The sequence below is a fragment of the Giraffa tippelskirchi genome, chromosome 1, assembly GCF_054371585.1.
Source record: "Giraffa tippelskirchi isolate mGirTip1 chromosome 1, T2T-mGirTip1v1.2.pri, whole genome shotgun sequence".
NCBI lineage: Eukaryota > Metazoa > Chordata > Mammalia > Artiodactyla > Giraffidae > Giraffa > Giraffa tippelskirchi.
In genome coordinates this window covers 85,757,660-85,776,551 of record NC_137275.1, presented here as the reverse complement: position 1 = coordinate 85,776,551, position 18,892 = coordinate 85,757,660, and the positions used below count along the sequence as shown (strand labels likewise).

Sequence of the window (18,892 nt, the reverse complement as noted above, 5' to 3'; positions counted from 1 at the left end):
ATACTTAATACACAGATGAGGAATATACATTGGAAGGACTGATGCTGAAGCTGAAGTGCCAATACTTTGGCCACCTGATGTGAAGAGCTGACTCATTGGAAAAGACTCTGATGCTAGGAAAGATTGAAGGCAAATGGAGCAGGGGGCCCCAGAGGATGAGATTGTTAGATAGCATTCCTGACTCAGTGGACATGAATTGGAGCAAACTTTGGTAACTAAGGGGAGGACAGAGAAGCCTGGCGTACTACAGTACATGAAGAATCAAAGAGTGGGACACAACTTACTGACTAAACAACAACAAAGAAGACTATGGAAAATTTGCCTCAAATTCTCTATTCTAGCCAGTGTATCAGGATATATGGCTTTCTCTTTTCAGGCTTGTGAGGAGTTTTATATGTTGTCTCATTCTTCAAAGTAACCACTTTTAAATTATACAATAATGCCATAAAAAGTATATCTATAGTGAAATCATTTTTATCCCCCATTCCTCATGGCCACCAAGGTCATTTTAGACATAAAGGATTTAACAAAAATACAACATGGAGAAATATTTTTATTTTCATTTTAAGTTGTCCCAATCAGATTTTCTTCTTAAAGGTCAAAATATAGTTGATTTAAGCATTCATGTTTATCTAAAATATGTACATTTTCTTCCTTATTACGATGGCATAAATTCTATCATCAGAAGAATGGAAAATGTGCAGCCAAGATGGGAATCCTTGCAGTGATGTAGTGGCACGGGTGCTGATGGAGCTTTGCCCCAAACGGGCTTGTTTTCAGAAGTTTACTCAATTAGAGAGACGGGATGTGATCTATTTCTAGATGTGTATCACATGCTCTGCCCATTTTGTTCAAAGGCCAAGTGGCCAGGGTTAAAATCAACATTTGGTCAACACTGAATATCATCATTATAAAAGGAACTTTTAAAAATAAACCTGCAATTTCATTATTAAAATGTAACTATTATTCAACATTTTAAAAACACTTTACTGTCAGACATTTTAATAAGCTGAATCATAAAGCAGAAACAAAAATTCTCAGCAAAGATACTTCAAATTTTTGATACTAAATAGACATTCAGTTTCAATTGAGGTCAGTAGAGAGACCAGGGATTTTTGGCCATTTCTTCCCTATAGGAGGACAGTTGTGGTGGTGTTTAAGATGCACTTTCACTCTAGAAACAAACATTAAACTATAAAGAACAGACTTTTAAAAGGCATTCTTGTAAATTTTCTTGTATGATTAATGGGGAAAAAATAGACTTGGGGACATTTTTTTCCCATATCTTTCTCTTTTATCCATTGTCTTTGTATTCTTTGTGAAGTTTGAATTTTACTTGAACTATTTGGGATATCTCTGTTCCTTTTTTTTTCCTTTTTATAAAATTTCAAAGGAGAAATGTAAAGGTGACATTTTGCTTGTAGTTTATCTTCACAAGTTATGACATGTTCCAAAATTAGACACTTTCTTGAAACCCTTGTGTTCTAAATGGAATTAAACACAACTCTAAAAGGCTATTTTGGAAAATATTATGAATGATAGTTTACTAAACCACTTTTCACAGAGTAGAATTATATTCTTATGATTTAATCTTTTATAAACATTTGTTGACTCAAGATGATGTATCTCTAAAAGATATATACAGCTATGCGTGTTAAGTCATTTCAGTCGTGTCTGACTCTTTGCTACCCTGTGGACTGTAGCTGACTAGGCTCCTCTGTCCATGGAATTCTCCAGGCAAGAATACTGGAGTGGGTTGCCATTCTCTGCTTCAGGGTATCTTCCTGACCCAGGGATCAAACGTGGGATTCTCCACTGGTAGTATATCCCCTTCCTCCAGGGGATCTTCCAGGGTATCTTCCTGACCCAGGGATCAAACCCATGTCTCCTGCATTTTCTTCACTGCAGGCAGATTCTTTACCCACTGAGCCATCTGGGAAGCCCCAAATATAGAAATAATCTCTTAATATTCATATTAAATTAAGTCGATTTCTTTGGTTAACTACTATATAGTATTATTAACTTTGTGCATATAATTGACAGATATAACAATCCTCATTAGATATTGCAACACTTTAATTTTGCAATAATAAAAATGCATCTGTACTTCAGAATTTTAACATTCTTAGCACAGGAAAAGAATTTTACTTAAAATGCTTACCCATATTTGAAAATGAATATTTATATATTAATAATAAATTTAAAATACATTAAGCCTTTTTATGTGATGGATATTGTTACAGTGACTGTATATAGAGATCATCAGCTTTATCACAAGATCACTGTTCACACACAAGTCCAGGAACATCAGAAATGTACAACCACTTAGCTCTTCTATTTTCTAAAGACCAAGATGAAACAGAAGCCAAATAGATTTCTAATGAATACTTGAGCCAAAGCTCAAATTTGTTCCATCTCTTCCCACTATCAAACATGATAGGTATAAAAGAAAAGGATGCAGAACTTCAGAAACTCAAAGATGATACACATTTTTTCTATTTACCATTGTGTGTCCTAATTATTTCCTATAATCATGTCTGTGTCTTGGATTTTCAAGCAGTAAATGAAATATATGCCAATAAAACATAATGACACAATGATAATCACTGTGTAAAAATTAATTACAGGAGTTTGCAGATTCCTTTATTATTTATGGTAAGAATTTAATTAAGGTTATTATTGGTACCAAGAATAGTGATGAAGTGAAAACAAAGGTACTACCTTTTGCTGGAGGGAACACTTAATTTATATTTTTAACATCTTTACCTTAAAAAACACAAAAAAAATCTTTATCTTAAGGTATTGGGATCATGTGAGTGGACAATGCAAAATCTCAAACCTAACTTTCAGCGATAACATTTCTGTTGTTGGTTTCTTCTTTTACAATTATAACCACATATGAGTGTAGAAAATTTTTAGATAGTCTCAATTGCTGTCCACATTATAATGCACAGAATCTGCCAATTACAGTCACTTTCTGTTGCTGCTGCTGCTGCTGCTAAGTCACTTCAGTCATGTCCAACTCTGTGTGACCCCATTGACGGCAGCCAACCAGGCTCCTCTGTCCCTGGAATTCTCCAGGCAAGAACACTGGAGTGGGTTGCCATTGCCTTCTCCAATGCATGAAAGTGAAAAATGAAAAGTGAAATTGAAGTCGCTCAGTTGTGTCCGACTCTGTGTGACCCCATGGACTGCAGCCTACCAGGCTCCTCCGTCCATGGGATTTTCCAGGCAAGAGTCCTGGAGTGGGTTGCCATTACCTTCCCCGTTTCCATTGCTAGAATAACCTATATACCCTAATAAGCAGTGAAGAAAGAGGAGTGAGCAATAAACCAAACCTTCACTACCTGCTTAGAGGTGTTTGTCCTCAGCAACCCTCCAAAGATCTTATCTTCCTTTTATGGTTCCCTCGTATATTCCAATATACAGCTCCAGCCAGCTTAGCCTTGAAAACTTTACCTGGACCAGGGTTTTAAAGGATCATGTAAACTGTGCAGAGCTAGATAGTTCCTCCCTCAAACACATCATGCATATATATATAAGAACCAAGATTTTATAAATGTCACATAGTGAAAGTCGAGCCTGTGCCGTATTCCCAAAAGGACATTCTAACATGCTTTAAGAAAAAAGGGAATGCTCTTATGAGTAGCCAATCAGTCAGTTGTGTTCACTACTTAAAGGAGATCTTTATCCTTCAGTTGGTCCCTTTATCCTGTATGAGTGCCATCTTCCCTGAAACAGCATTTACTACATGCCTACTCTGTGCCAGGAATTGTTCTTCATGGTAACATAGGTTAAAAAGATGACTGAGGGCCAGCTGGAGCATGTGGTGGCTGCAGAGAGTGGGAGGAGGAGCACGGAAAAAAACCAAAAGGACTAAGAGTTAGATACTACCCTCTTCAAAACCTTGGAGATGGCCTTGAACAGAGTGGGAATTCAATGTTTCATAAATGAAAAAAATAATTACAGGAGTTTGCAGATTCCTTTATTATTTAAGGTTATTAGAAGTTTCAAAGTCACAACTAAGTCAATAAAATTAATACTCTTAGGTCCTTTTGACCAAGTTGTTTTTCTCACTAGGAAAAATAAAATGAGTTTAAATCATTTACTTTTACAACTTTTTTGCATGTTTCAAAACACCCAGGTAACAATCTGAAATACAAATCTGCTTTGGAGGCCTGTTATACAAAAATATGTGTGAAATGTGTGTGTGTGTGTGTGTGTGTCTGTGTGTGTATGTATGTCTGTGTGTGTTTACTGTGCCACCTAAGCATTCAGTAATTATATTCCTTAAGGTGGACAAAAATGGGAAATGGAAAAAGTAAAGCTACACAAAAGTTTCAGTTCAGTTCAGTCTCTCAGTCGTCTCTGACTCTCTGCAACCCCCTGGACTGCAGCATGCCAGGCCTCCCTGTCCATCACAAACCCCCAGAGCTTACTCAAACTCATGTCCATTGAGTCGGTGATGCCATCCAACCATCTCACCCTCTGTCGTCCCCTTCTCCTTCTATCTTCAATCTTTCCCAGCATCAGGGTCTTTTCCAAGGAGTCAGTTCTTCACATCAGGTGGCCAAAGTATTGCAGTTTCAGCTTCAGCATCAGTCCTTCCAATGAATATTCAGAACTGATCTCCTTTAGGATGGACTGGTTGGATCTCCTTGCAGTCCAAGGGACTCTCAAGAGTCTTCTCCAACCACAGTTCAAAAACATCAATTCTTCAGCGCTCAGTTTTCTTTATAGTCCAATTCTCACATCCATACATGACCACTGGAAAAACCATAGTTTTGACTATATGCACCTTTGTTGACAAAGTAATGTCTCTGCTTTTTAATATGCTGTCTATTTTGGTCATAGCTTTTCTTCCAAGGAGCAAGCATCTTTTAATTTCACGGCTGCAGTCACCATTTGCAGTGATTTTGGAGCCCAAAATAATAAAGTCTCTCACTGTTTCCAATGCTTCCCCATCTATTTGCCATGAAGTGATGGGACCAGATGCCATGATTTTAGTTTTACGAATGTTGAGTTTTAAGCCCACTTTTTCACTCTCCTCTTTCACTTTCATCAAGAGGCTCTTTCGTTCTTCTTCGCTTTCCATCATAAGGGTGGCGTCATCTGCGTATCTGAGGTTATTGATATTTCTCCCGGCAATCTTGATTCCAGCGTGTACTTCATTTCGCATGATATACTCTGCATATAAGTTAAATAAGCAGGGTGACAATATACCGCCTTGATGTATTCCTTTTCCGATTTGGAACCAGTCTGTTTTCCATGTCCAGTTCTAACTGTTCCTTCCTGACCTGCGTACAGATTTCTCAGGAGGCAGGTAAGGTAATCTGTTATTTCCATCTCTTCAAGAATTTTTCACACTTTATTGTGATTCACACAGTCAAAGGCTTTGGTATAATCAATAAAGCAGAAGTGTATTTTTTTCTGGAACTCTTGCTTTTTCTATGATCCGACAGATGTTGGCAATTTGATCTGTGGTTCCTCTGCCTTTTCTAAAACCAGCTTGAACATCTGGAAGTTCTCGGTTCACATACTGTTGAAACCTGGCTTGGAGAATTTTGAGTATCACTTTGCTAGCATGTGAGATGAGTGCAATTGTGTGGTAGTTTGAACATTCTTTGGCATGGCCTTTCTTTGGGATTGGAATGAAAACTGACTTTTTCCAGTCCTGTGGCCACTGCTGCGTTTTCAAAATTTGCTGGCATATTGAGTGCAGCACTTTCACCGTGTCATCTCTTAGGATTTGAAATAGCTCAGCTGGAATTCCATCACCTCCACTAGCTTTGTTCGTAGTGATGCTTCCTAAGGCCCACTTGACTTCTCATTCCAGGATATCTGGCTCTAGGCGTGTGATCACACCATTGTGGTTATCTGGGTCATGAAGCTCTTTTTTTGTATAGTTTTTCTGTGTATTCTTGCCACCTCTTCTTTTATCTTCTGCTTCTGCCTTGAGGAGATACTCTAGGTACAAGGGCAAAGGAGAGGCTCCAGCAAGATGGTAGGAGTGGTGAAGTCTTGATTAGAATCAAACCCCATACCCACCAGAGATGCTCAGAGGGCTCAAACAAACCTTGTGTGCACCAGGACGCAGAGACCCCACAGAGACTGAGACAGAACTGTGTTCAAATGTCTCCTGCAGAGGTATAGGTCAGCAAAGACTGCTGCAGGGGCAGGTGCTCTGGGTGCAGCAGACCCGGGAATGGCATAAGCCCTCTTGCAGGGGGTCACCATTAACCCCACCATAGAGCTACCAGAACTTACACAGGCCTGGGGAAACAGATTCTTTGAGGGCACAAACCTTGTGCGCACCAGCACCCAGGAGAAAGGAGCAGTGACCCTACAAGAGAGTGACCCAGACTTGCCCATGAGTGTCCAGGAGTCTCCGGTGGTGGCATGGGTCGGCGGTGGTCTGCTGCAGGGTTAGGGGCACTGAGTGTAGCAGTGAGTTCATGAGACCTTTTGAAGGAGGTCGCCATTGTCTTCATTACCTCCACCATAGTTTGGCCACAGGTAAATAACAGGGAGGGAACACAGCCCCACCCATCAACCGAAAATTGGATTAAAGATTTACTGAGCTTGGCCCTGCCCATCAGAACAAGACCCAATTTCTCCCTCAATCAGTCTCTCCCTTCAGGAAGCTTCCATAAGCCTCTTATCCTTCTCCATCAAAGGGCAGACAGACTGAAAACCACAATCACAGAAAACTGACCAATCTGATCACATGGACCACAGTCTTGTCTAACTCAATGAAACTATGAGCTATGCCATGTAGGGCCACCAAAGATGGACGGGTCATGGTGGAGAGGTCTGACAAAACGTGATCCACTGGAGAAGGGAAGGGCAAACCATTTCAGTATTCTTGCCTTGAGAACCTCATTAACAGTAAGAAAAGGCAAAAAGATAGAACACTGAATGATGAACTCCCCAGGTTGGTAGGTGCCCAATATGCTACTGGAGATTGGTGGAGCAATAACTCCAGAAAGAATGAAGAGATGGAGCCAAAGCAAAAACAACACAGAGTTGTGGATGTGACTGGTGATGGAAGTGAAGTTCAAGGCTGTAAAGAGCAATATTGCATAGGAACCTGGAATGTTAGGTCCATGAATCAAGGCAAATTGGAAGTGGTCAAATAGGAGATGGCAAGAGTGAACATTGACATTTTAGAAATCAGCGAACTAAGATGGACTGGAATGGGTGAATTTAACTCAGATGACCATTGTATCTACCACTGTGGGTAAGAATCCCTTAGAAGAAATGGAGTAGCCCTCATAGTCAACAAAAGAGTCTGAAATGCAGTACTTGGATGCAATCTCAAAAACAACAGAATGATCTCTGTTCGTTTCCAAGGCAAACCATTCAATATCACAGTAACCCGAGCTTATGCTCTGACCAGTAATGCTGAAGAAGCTGAAGTTGAACGGTTCTGTGAAGACCTACAAAAACATCTAGAACTAACACCCCCAAAAGATGTCCTTTTCATTATAGGAGACTGGAATGCAAAAGTAGGAAGTCAAGAAATACCTGGAGTAACAGGCAAATTTAGCCTTGGAATACAGAATGAAGCAGGGCAAAGGCTAATAGAGTTTTGCCAAGAGAACACACTGGTCATACCAAACACCCTCTTCGAACAACACAAGAGAAGATTCTACACATGGACATCACCAGATGGTCAACACCGAAATCAGATTGATTATATTCTTTGCAGCCAAAGATGGAGAAGCTCTATACAGTCAGCAAAAACAAGACCAGGAGCTGACTGTGGCTCAGATCATGAACTCCTTATTGCCAAATACAAACTTAAAGTGAAGAAAGTAGGGAAAACCAGTAGACCATTCAGGTATGACATAAATCAAATCCCTTATGATTATACAGTAGAAGTGACAAATAGATTCGAGGAATTAGATCTGATAGACAGAGTGCCTGAAGAACTATGGATGGAGGTTTGTGACATTGTACAGGAGGCAGGGATCAAGACCATCCCCAAGAAAAAGAAGTGTAAAAAGGCAAAATGGTTGTCTGAGGAGGCCTTACATATAGCTGTGAAAAGAAGAGAAGCAATAGGCAAAGGAGAAAAGGAAAGATATATCCATTTGAGTGCAGAGTTCCAAAAAATAGCAAGGAGAGATAAGAAAGCCTTCCCTTTTTTTTTTTTTTTTAAGAAAGCCTTCCTTAGTGATCAATGCAAAGATATAGAGGAAAACAATAAAATGGGAAAGACTAGAGATCTCTTCAGAAAATTTCAGATACAAAGGGAACATTTCATGCAAAGATGGGCAGAATAAAGGACAGAAATGGTACGGACCTAACAGAAGCAGCAGATATTAAGAAGAGGTGGCAAGAATACACAGAAGAACTATGCAAAAGTTTACCCAGTATCTATAGAAAGATTTTCACCTTCAAATTAGACTTACTTTTATTACTCCTTGACCAGCGAGATGAAATTGTAACTAATAATAATGTCATCTCTCTTATCAAATTAGGAACTTCTAGCAAGGAAACCACACAAATTCCTCATCTGTCAATACCATCTCCAGTAACCCCAAAAGCTAAAGGTGATGGTGAGTAATGTCCATTTGTTTTGCCACCAATTTTCTTTTATGTATATCATTCACATACCATAATATTCAGTATTCCATTCAATGAATTTTAGTATATTCACAAGCTTGTGTAATCACCTGGAACATTTTCATCACCCCTAAAAAAAACTCTACATCTATCACAATCACTCCCCATTCCACCCTTCATTTAGTCCCTGGCAACCGTTATCCTACTCTCTACTTTTACAGATTTACCTATTCTAGAAATTTCATATAAATGGAATCGTACAACATATGATCTTTTGTGTCTGGCTTCTTTCACTTAGCTTAATGTTCTTAGGTTCATCCAATGCTACAACATGTATCTGTAGTTCATACTTTTTTATGGCTAATGAGATTTCATTGTGTAAACAGATCACATTTTCTTTACTTATTAGTTAATGGACATTTGGGTTGTTTCTACTTTTTACCTATTGTAAATAATGATGCTAAGAACATTTATGTACATGTTTTTGTGTGATCATGTGTTTTCGTTTCTCAGGTATTGTCCAAATTTAATAAACAGAAACCTGAATATTTTAAATAGAGTTGATGGGTCAGAAGAGGGCCCTCTTCCAGGTCAATAGCAGAGCCCAACAGGAAGAAAGACCCTCTTCTTTCTTGGCAAAGACTCAGTGAAAAGCCACACAGTTTTGTTTACTATAGCCATTTCCACTTCTTTTTCCCCTCTATAAAATTGTTTCCTTGCTGTGCAGTAACCTGCACGTGGCTCACCATGGTCACAGACTCTGAACTGCCGTTCTCTTCTGATCCCAAATAAATGCATATTTGCTGGAGAAATATCTGGCAGTCCATTTGTTTCAGGTCAACAATGAACAGCTTGACGTGTAATTGTGGAGTCACATGGTAACACTATGTATAACTCAGAGGAACTGATTTCCAGAGCAGCTGCATTATATTAATTCCCACCAGGAATGAATAAGGGTATCAGTTCTTCATTTTCTAGCCAATACTGTTGTTTCTCTTTTTTGTCATACCCATTCTAGTGAGAGTGAAATGCTACTTCACTGTGGTCTTGATTCACATTTTCCTAAGGACTGATAATGTTGAGTACTCAGATGCTCATGGACCATTTATATACCTTCTTTAGAGAAGTATCAGCTTTGTTTGATTCTTCACTATATTTTCCAGCTCTTTATTAAACTACTCACTGTGATTCACTCCGAAGTTCATTGAGCTTGTCATTCTTCTCCCAAGTTCATTGACCATCTTCATTATCATTACCTTGAGTTCTTAATAATGTGGATTGCTTATCTCCACTTAATATCTTTAGCTGTGGAAAATCTTTTCTGCTAGTCATTCAGAGATAGTTTCTCTGTAAATAGTTGTAATTTCACTGTTCCTGTAGACAGAGGTGAGCTCAGGATCTTCTTACTCCATCATCTTGTTCACATCTTAGGTTGTATTATCATTTTTAAAGAGTATTTTAAAATTATTATTTAAACAGATTGAGTTTCAGAGAGGCTAAATGACTTAACACAAAAGTGAAAATTCATAAAAACAATTTGGAATTTAAAAGTTAGTCTTTTAATTTTGAAATTTTTTTCTCCATTGAACTAATTCATAATCAAATATTATCTGATGAATAGTTTTATTATTTTAATCTCAACTGTTACACTTGGATATTAAATAATGAGCCTTTCAGGTATTAATTGCTTATATAGCATCCTTTTCTTACAACACAAAGTAGTCACATAATTTTGTAACTTTTCTTTTCTGTTTTTGGTATATGTTCTGATTCTTTCCCTGCTTATAGGATTCTTTTCCCTTTGGGTGAGATTGCCTGCCTGCTATGAATGGTTGTTTATTTTAGGTTGCTTCTTTAAGTGGACAACATGTATACACATACATAAATACACACAACAAACTTATTAGAATTGTGTTTCTAAAAGGGTAAATAAGTCCAAGTAAAAGGTGATATTCTTGGGCATTGTGTAGAAATAATATTATCATATCAATTTCATAATAAGGAAAGATCTCATTATTTCTGCCTACTCTGATCTTGTTCATCTTACTTTCAGTGTGGACAGACAAGGTCTGATTTTAGGACCCTCATTATTAAGGCAATAGTTGTCTAAAACTATTTGTAATTAGCAGAAACATTTCCTCATAAAATCTTTTGAGAAAGTCCAAAATGTGAATATATCAAACAAATAGAAGTTGAACTGCTGCATTTGAAGCCGTGTAGTCATGGTAAGTGCAGAGTGGACTGCTGGCTGTTTCTCTCTCTTACCATCGAAGACAGCCTGCAAGTCTTCCCTACGGAACCCTTCAGGCTTTAGTGGTACAGTTAAAATTTACTAAGGTAGTCATTATTTTGTTTACTTAAATTCTATTTATAGTAAAATAAAAAATGAATGTGTTCTACAACTGGAAAGCAAAGCAACTCTTTTTCACCCATCACCTGACATGGGAATGACCTCATTGGTAATAATGAATTAGGGTTTTCAAAAAGGGCAGCTCAAGTGTTGAGAAACTTTTAATGTCCTCATAAACATGATTGCTGATTTTTCATATGTAATACCTTATGAGTAAATAAGATCAATAGATATGAAAAAATAAAGAAGAAACTCCTACCAGTATTTGCTATGGCTCTAAGAAACACTGTTAAAATAGAGTTTAAAGAAATAGAAAGTCAACATCTATTTGTCAGTGAAGTCTCTAAGAAAGAACAAAGAGATTAGAAAATTACGACATTGCTCCAAGGTCACCAAATACCTCAGCCCACTTGATTTGGGTGGTGTGTTGTGTCCTACTCTTTGCGACCCCACGAACTGTAGCCCGCCAGGCTCCTCTGTCCATGGAATTCTCCAGGCAAGCATACTGGAATGGCTTGCCATGCCTTCCTCCAGGGGATCTTCCCAACCCAGGGATCAAACCCAGGTCTCCCACATTACAGGTGGATTCTTTACCGTCTGAGCCACCAGGGAAGCATAAAATGCAAAAAGCCACTCTAAGTACAGATATAAGTTTATTCCTGACCTAGGATCAGTCTCAAGTTCCTGTATGCACTTACCTTGGTAAACTGGGTTAGAGAATAGATAGATCTGGAGACACCCAAATACTCCATTAGGCCAGCCCTAAGCAACAGGGAGCTCTCAGCCATCTGCTCAGCCTACTTTTCTAGGGTTACTCAAGGTAGTACTTGATGGTTTGGCAAGAGACGTGCTAAGCACACCGTTCCAGTAGACCCTTAATGCCTACCTTAGTCCAGCCTCTAAATAATAAGGACAAGAAAAAGGAAATATAATATTTACATAAAAATAGCCGTTCTCCTCCTCTTGTATTCCCCTGGAAGCTTTATACATTGCTTCCTCGCCACCATTCTGTGCTTCTCCAGAATCTTTGGGGACCCATCAGAGTCTGGTTTCAGTATCTGAGTTCCTCTTCCTTTGGCGTGGGTACTGGAGGACATGCCATCTTATGTTTTCTTTGAATTGTTCAGGTATTTGGACAACACTCCACATCTTTTTACCCTTGGACTTAGCATTTTCACTTATTTTCATTCTGAGATATTCCTTTCCACTCCAAGGGAGGCGTTCAGAAGAGACCGAGCAAAACCTCAAGAAGCTTCTTCTCCAGCCTTCATCGCTGCTTTGGCACATCTCCCTAGGACCACTGGTATAAACATTTAGGCTCCTCAACATCTGTCTATGGGCTCTTCAATATTACCTCAGAACTCACTTAAATGAATCAGGATTAATTCGGTTTATCCCAGACTACCCTCACTGTTACAGGTACAGAATTTCTATGAGGCACTAGTCCATAAAATGATCCCTAAAAATGGAGTGGCTTGGGTAGTTATTTTAGAAAATGCTACCATCTTAGGGTTTTACAGTGTACAATAACATTTATAAAAATTCTTGGTACTCCAAAAACATTTATTTGATGTTTTAAAAAAAATCTATGCAGCTCCTAATAGTTTGACTATAGAAGTATTTTTTAACATAAACAAAACATACCAGAGTACTAGTATTCTGTAGCATATGTTTCAGTAAATGTTAACTGTCAAAAATTCACTGATCCCATATTCTATTTCTGAAGAAAATGTGAGCACACAAAAGATTTTATTATGTGCATTGGATACTGTAAGTCAAATTATGTAATGTCAAAGGAATAAAGCTGCTTAATCCCCTTCCCTGCACAAGTTAACTCCATAAATCCTCTCTCTCAAGTCAGTCTGCTATAAACACACCTTAAATCCCTAATATAATTAATGTCCACTATTGTTTACTCCCCCAGATTTAATCTCCCAAAACAGACAAAATGAATCTCACACTGATAATACCAACACAGATTATAAAACAGCCCATATTCCTCACACTCATTCTACTTAGTTCTAGTCAATGGTCTAACTTAAGGCTCTGGTTGTAGTCAAACTCTCTTCTCTACGCTTACCCTCTAGTACTGATAAGACTTTCTCAAGTATCTGTTACATTAGATTCTCTTTATCCCTAGTTAATTATTGTATAAAAATTTCTTATATTTTGTCTTTCATGCATTCCACCTATTGTTGTTGTTGTTCAGTTGCTAAGTCATCTCTGACTCTTTGTAACCCCATGGAATGCAGCATGCCAGGCTCCTCTGTCCTCCACTATCTCCCTGAGTTTGGTCAAACTCATGTCCATTGAGTCAATAATGCCATCCAACCATCTCATCCTCTGTCGACCCCTTCTCTTCCTGCCCTCAACCTTTCCCAACATCACGATCTTTTCCAGTGAGACGGCTCTTCCCATCAGGTGGCCAAAGTTTGGAGCTTAAGCTTCAGCAACAGTTCTCCAATGAATATTCAGGGTTGATTTCCTTTAGGATTAACTGGTTTGATCTTGCTGTCCAAGGGACTCTCAAGAGTCTTCTCCAGCACCATAATTCAAAACCATCAATTTTTTGGTTCTTGGTCTTCTTTATGGTCCAACTTTCACATTCGTACATGACTACGGGGAAAACCATAGCTTTCACTATACTGATCTTTGTCGTTAAAGTGATGTCTCTGCTTTTTAATACTCTGTCTAGGTTTGTTATAGTTTTCCTTCCAAGAAGCAAGCATTTTTAAAATTTCATGGCTGCAGTCACTATCTGCAGTGATTTTGGAACCCAAGAAAGTGAAATCTGTCACTACTTCCACTTTCCGCCCTTCTATTTGCCATGAAGTGATGGGACCAGAGGCCATGTTCTTCCTTTTTGAATGCTGAGTTTTAAGCCAGTTTTTTATTCTCCTCCTTCACCCTCATCAAGCGGTCCTTTAGTTTCTCCTTGCTTTCTGTCATTAGAGTTATATCATATGCGTATCTGAGGTTATTGATATTTCTCCTGGCCATCTTGACTCCAGCTTGTGATTCATCCAGTCCAGCATTTCTCATGATGTACTCTGTATATAAGTTAAATAAGCAGGGTGACAATATGCAACCTTGATGTATTCCTTTCCCAATTTGGAACCAGTCTGTTGTTCCATGTCTGGTTCTAACTGTTGCTTCTTGACTTCAAATGGGTTTCTCAGGAGACAGGTAAGGTGGTCTGGTAGTCCCATCTCTTTAAGAATTTTCCAGTTTGTTGTGACAGACACAATCAAAAGGCTTTCTCGTAGTCAATGAAGTAGAAGTAGCTGTTTTTCTGGAATTCTCTTGCTTGCTCCATCTCCATGATCCAGCAGATGTTGACAATTTGATCTCTGGTTCCTCTGCCTTTTCTAAAACCAGCTTGAACATTTGCAAGTTCTTGGTTCTCGTACTGCTGAAGCTGAGCTTGAGCATGAATTTGCTAGCATGAGAAATGAGTTCAACTGTATAGTAGTTTGGACATTCTTTGGAATTTCCCTTCTTTGGGATTGGAATGAAAACTGACCTTTTCTAGTCCTATGGCAACTGCTGAGTTTTCCAAATTTGCTGACATATTGAGTGCAGCACTTAATAGCATCATCTTTTAGGATTTGAAATAGCTCAGGTAGAATTCTATCACCTCCACTAGCTTCTTAGTGATGCTTCCTAAGGCCCACTTGACTTCAGACTCCAGGATGTCTGACTCTAGGTGAGTGACCACACCATCATGGTTATCTGGGTCATTAACATCTTTTTTGTATCGTTCTTCTGTGTATCCTTGCCACCTCTTAATATCTTCTGCTTCTGTTAGGTCCATACCATGTCTGTCCTTATTCATGTCCATCCACGCATGAATGTTCCTTTGATATCTCCAATTTTCTTGAAGAGATCTCTAGTCTTTCCCATTCTATCATTTTCCTCTATTTCTTTGCATTATTCACTTAAGAAGGCCTTATCTCTCCTTGCTTTTCCCTGGAAATCTGCATTCAGCTGGGTATATCTTTCCCTTACTCCTTTGCCTTTCCCTATCTTTTTTCCATAGCTATTTGTAAGGCCTCCTCAGACAACCACTTTGCCTTCTTGCATTTCTTTTTCTTGGAGATGGTTATGGTCACTACCTCCTATACAATGTTATGCACCTCTGTCCATAGTTCTTCAGGCACTCTATCTGCCAGATCTAATCCCTTGAATCTATTTATCACCTTCATCATATAATTGTAAGGGATTTAATTAGATCAAACCTGAATGGCATAGCAATTTTCCCTACTTTCTTCATCTTAAGTCTGAATTTGGCAATAAGGAGTTCATGATCTGAGCCACTGTCAGCTCCAGGTCTTGTTTTGCTGACTGTATAGAGCTTCTTCATCTTTGGCTGCAAAGAATATAATCAGTCTGATTTCGATGTTGACCTTCTGGTGATGTCCATGTGTAGGGTCGTCTCTTGTGTTTTTGGAAAAGGGTGTTTTCTGTGGCCAGTGTGTTCTCTTGGCAAAACTCTGTTAGCCTTTGCTCTGCTTCATTTTGTACTCCAAGGCCAAACTTGCCTGTTACTCCAGGTTATCTCTTGACTTCCTACTTTTGCATTCCAATCCCCTATGATGAAAGGGACATCTTTTTCTGGTGTTAGTTCTAGACAGTCTTGTAGGTCTTCATAGAACCATTCAACTTCAGCTTCTTTGGCATTAGTGGTTGGTGAATGGACTTTGATTACTGTGATGTTGAATGGTTTGCCTTGGAAATGAACTGAGATCACGCTGTTGTTGTTTTTCAGTACTGGGTACTGATTGCACCCAGTACTGAATTTCAGATTCTTTTGTTGACTATGAGGGCTACTCCATTTCTTCTAAGGGATTCGTGCCCACAGTAGTAGATATAGTGGCAATTCTCTTAAGTAAAATTTTTGGCATTGTAGCCCAGCTATTCCATTTTCTGCTCTTCTCTTTGCATTTTTATAAACTGGTAGTCCCTCTCATCTTTCTTAGCTACATATTCTTTTTTCCCCCCATCACCAAGACTATTGAATCTGCTTCATACTAGAGAATTCTTTAGGCCATCGGGATAGCTTTTTCATGGTTTCCAATTTTAGTTCTGGAGAAGAATTCTCTGAAGATTTATGAAGAATTCCTGTTCTGATGTTTTCCAAGCATCTTTTCTTGTAGTTCCAGTGAAAAGCAAAATCTTTATCCCCATGTTCCTCCATCCTCAAGTATTGAGTTTCTGTACCTTTCCACTTCCATGCTATTGCAAAGATCAATTTCTGCTTTCCTGCTGTAAGAATAAGACATTTCTTTACTTCCTCAAATATTTCCCTCTCAATTTAATACTTCAAGATTCCTCTGAAGTTTGTGCCCATTTTCACTCATTCTTTCTCATATGCAGCATTAATCCTCAGCCTATGTTCAAATTTTTTCACTTTCTTTGACATATCAATTCCTAAAGGCTTTTTTTGTCAGAAGACACAGTTACCCATCATCCATGAAGTCTTTCTACGAACTATCAACTTCTCCAGCATGAATCTCTCAAGTGCACTAAGAATTTGCAGTACGCTATAGATGCTTAATGCCACAGAATGAAACCTGCTTGGCGCTTCTGGAAGGTACCCACAATTCAGGCTTCTAGACCTCTAAAAGCCGGAGGTCATCAATCATTTTGTTTTATAATATTCGTGCAAATATAGATGATTTTAAATATCCTGATGCTATTTTTCAAAACTCAGCTTATTTTTCTTTGTTTCTTTGCTGTTAAATTTCCTTCCCCCACTCCCCAAAATGAACTAAATATAGTCAAAAGTTTGTTCAGTTCACTTCCTGTCATCTCTTTCCTCCTAGCTACCCCACCTACCTGAAAATTCTCTCCCAGACCGCATGAGAGCCATGGTACCATTTTCAACTACTACTACTGCCTTACCAGCCCCTTTCTAGAGTAGCTGAGAACTAGTTTCACATCGGGAACAATTTGGCTTGATCCCATTATGTGACCGTGGGAAAATTCTATAACTTTTCTGAGTCATACATAAAATTATGATCATAGTTTCTACTTAATTCATAGAATTACTATTGTAATCAAATGAAATAACCTATAGCAGACAAATAGGAAAGTCTAAGGAGATCCAATCAATCCATCCTAAAGGAGATCAATCCTGGGTGTTCATCGGAAGGACTGATGTTGAAGCTGAAACTCCAATACTTTGACCACCTCATGCGAAGATTTGACTCATTGGAAAAGACCCTAATGCTGGGTAGGATTGGGGGCAGGAGGAGAAGGGGACAACAGAGGATGAGATGGTTGGATGGCATCACTGACTCGATGGACATGGGTTTGGGTAGACTCTGGGAGTTGGTGATGGACAGAGAGGCCTGGCGTGTTGCAATTCATGGGGTCGCAAAGAGTCAGACACAACTGAGGGACTGAACTGAACTGAATCTCCACGTTAAAAAATGTAATTAACTGACTCACCAAAAGGTAGACATCAAAACACTGAATTTCTATACCTTGATCAGAAGACTTTAAGTAGCTAATCTTCAAGTTGTAACTGGATGTTTATATTAATATTAATGATATAATCTAGTGATTGATTATACCCCTGATGACTGTTCATTCTTTTTCATAATTAGGAGCTGGCACCGAAGACATCACAGAGACCAAGTTGAGTACTACAGAAGCAACAGTGATAAGTCAATCTCTTTCAAATGCTGTTTCCACATCAAAAAGTTCCGACTCCAAGAGTAAGTACAAGAATCTGCTGAAACGTTCGATTCAGTCGCTCAGTCGTGTCCGACTCTTTGCGACACCATGATCTGCAGCATGCCAGGCCTCCCTGTCCATCACCAACTCCCAGAGTCCACCCAAACCCATGTCCACTGAGTCAGTGATGCCATCCAACCATCTCATCCTCTGTCGTCCCCTTCTCCTCCCGCCCTCAATCTTTCCCAGCATCAAGGTCTTTTTAAATGAGTCAGCTCTTCGCATCAGGTGGCCAAAGTATTGGAGTTTCAGCTTCAACATCAGTCCTTCCAATTAACACCCAGGACTGATCCCCTTTAGGATGGACTGGTTGGAGCTCCTTGCAGTCCAAGGGACTCTCAAGAGTCTTCTCCAACACCACAGTTCAAAAGCATCAATTCTTTGGTGCTCAGCTTTCTTCACAGTCCAACTCTCACATCCATACGTGACTACTGGAAAAACCTTAGCCTTGACTAGATGGACCTTTGTGGACAAAGTAATGTCTCTGTTTTTTAATATGCTATCTAGGTTGGTCATAACTTTCCTTCCAAGGAGTAAACATCTTTTAATTTCATGCTGCAATCACCATCTGCAGTGATTTTAGAGCCAAAAAAAAATAAAGTCAGCCACTGTTTCCACTGTTTCCCCATCTATTTCCCATGAAGTGATGGGACTGGATGCCATGATCTTAGTTTTCTGAATGTTGAGCTTTAAGTCAACTTTTTCACTGAAATGTTAAACTAGTATATTGGATAGAACTAAACTCAGAAAGTTTTCCAGCACACACTTACAAAAGAACCATTTCTCACTTATATTCTTCCCTTGTTGTTGTTGCTGTTTTTTAGTTGCTAAGTTGTGTCCAACTCTTTTGTGACACCATGGACTGTAGCCAGTCAGGTTCCTCTCTCCATGGGATTTCCCAGGCAAGAATACTGGAGTGGTTTGCCATTTCCTTCTTCAGGGAATCTTCCTGACCCAGGGGTCAAACCCGCATCTTTTGCACTGGCAGGCAGGTTCCTTACCACTGAGCTACCAGGAAAGCCTGTGTTCTCTCCTAATCTCTACAAATAGGACAACAAATTGGCAACTTTGCTTTGTATAGTGACACTCTATCCCTCCATAGCTACAAATAAGTAGATGCGAAGGAGGATCAGTTCAAGCCTGGGTGATGATCTATGATATCACCTAACACAGATAGGTAAGGTTGGCCAAAGCATCAGACAACTTTGATGAAATAGGAAAAAAAATTAG

The 18,892-nt window shown here is 39.1% G+C and overlaps 1 protein-coding gene across 3 annotated transcripts in view; it reads left to right on the top strand.

Annotated features, from left to right (window-relative positions):
- Positions 1-18,892, top strand: part of EMCN (endomucin) — a 118,084-nt gene that overhangs the window by 47,360 nt on the left and 51,832 nt on the right. For 2 of the 3 annotated variants that reach the window (XR_014083845.1, XM_081597008.1), the window contains exons 3-4: positions 8,487-8,564; positions 17,533-17,643. Coding sequence is in view for 2 of the 3 variants with exons in the window: in XM_081597008.1 (XP_081453134.1) it covers positions 8,487-8,564; positions 17,533-17,643 (189 nt within the window). In the remaining variant the exon portion in view is untranslated. The remainder of the gene's footprint in view (positions 1-8,486; positions 8,565-17,532; positions 17,644-18,892) is intronic. The other variant, XM_081597019.1, reaches the window with a different exon arrangement.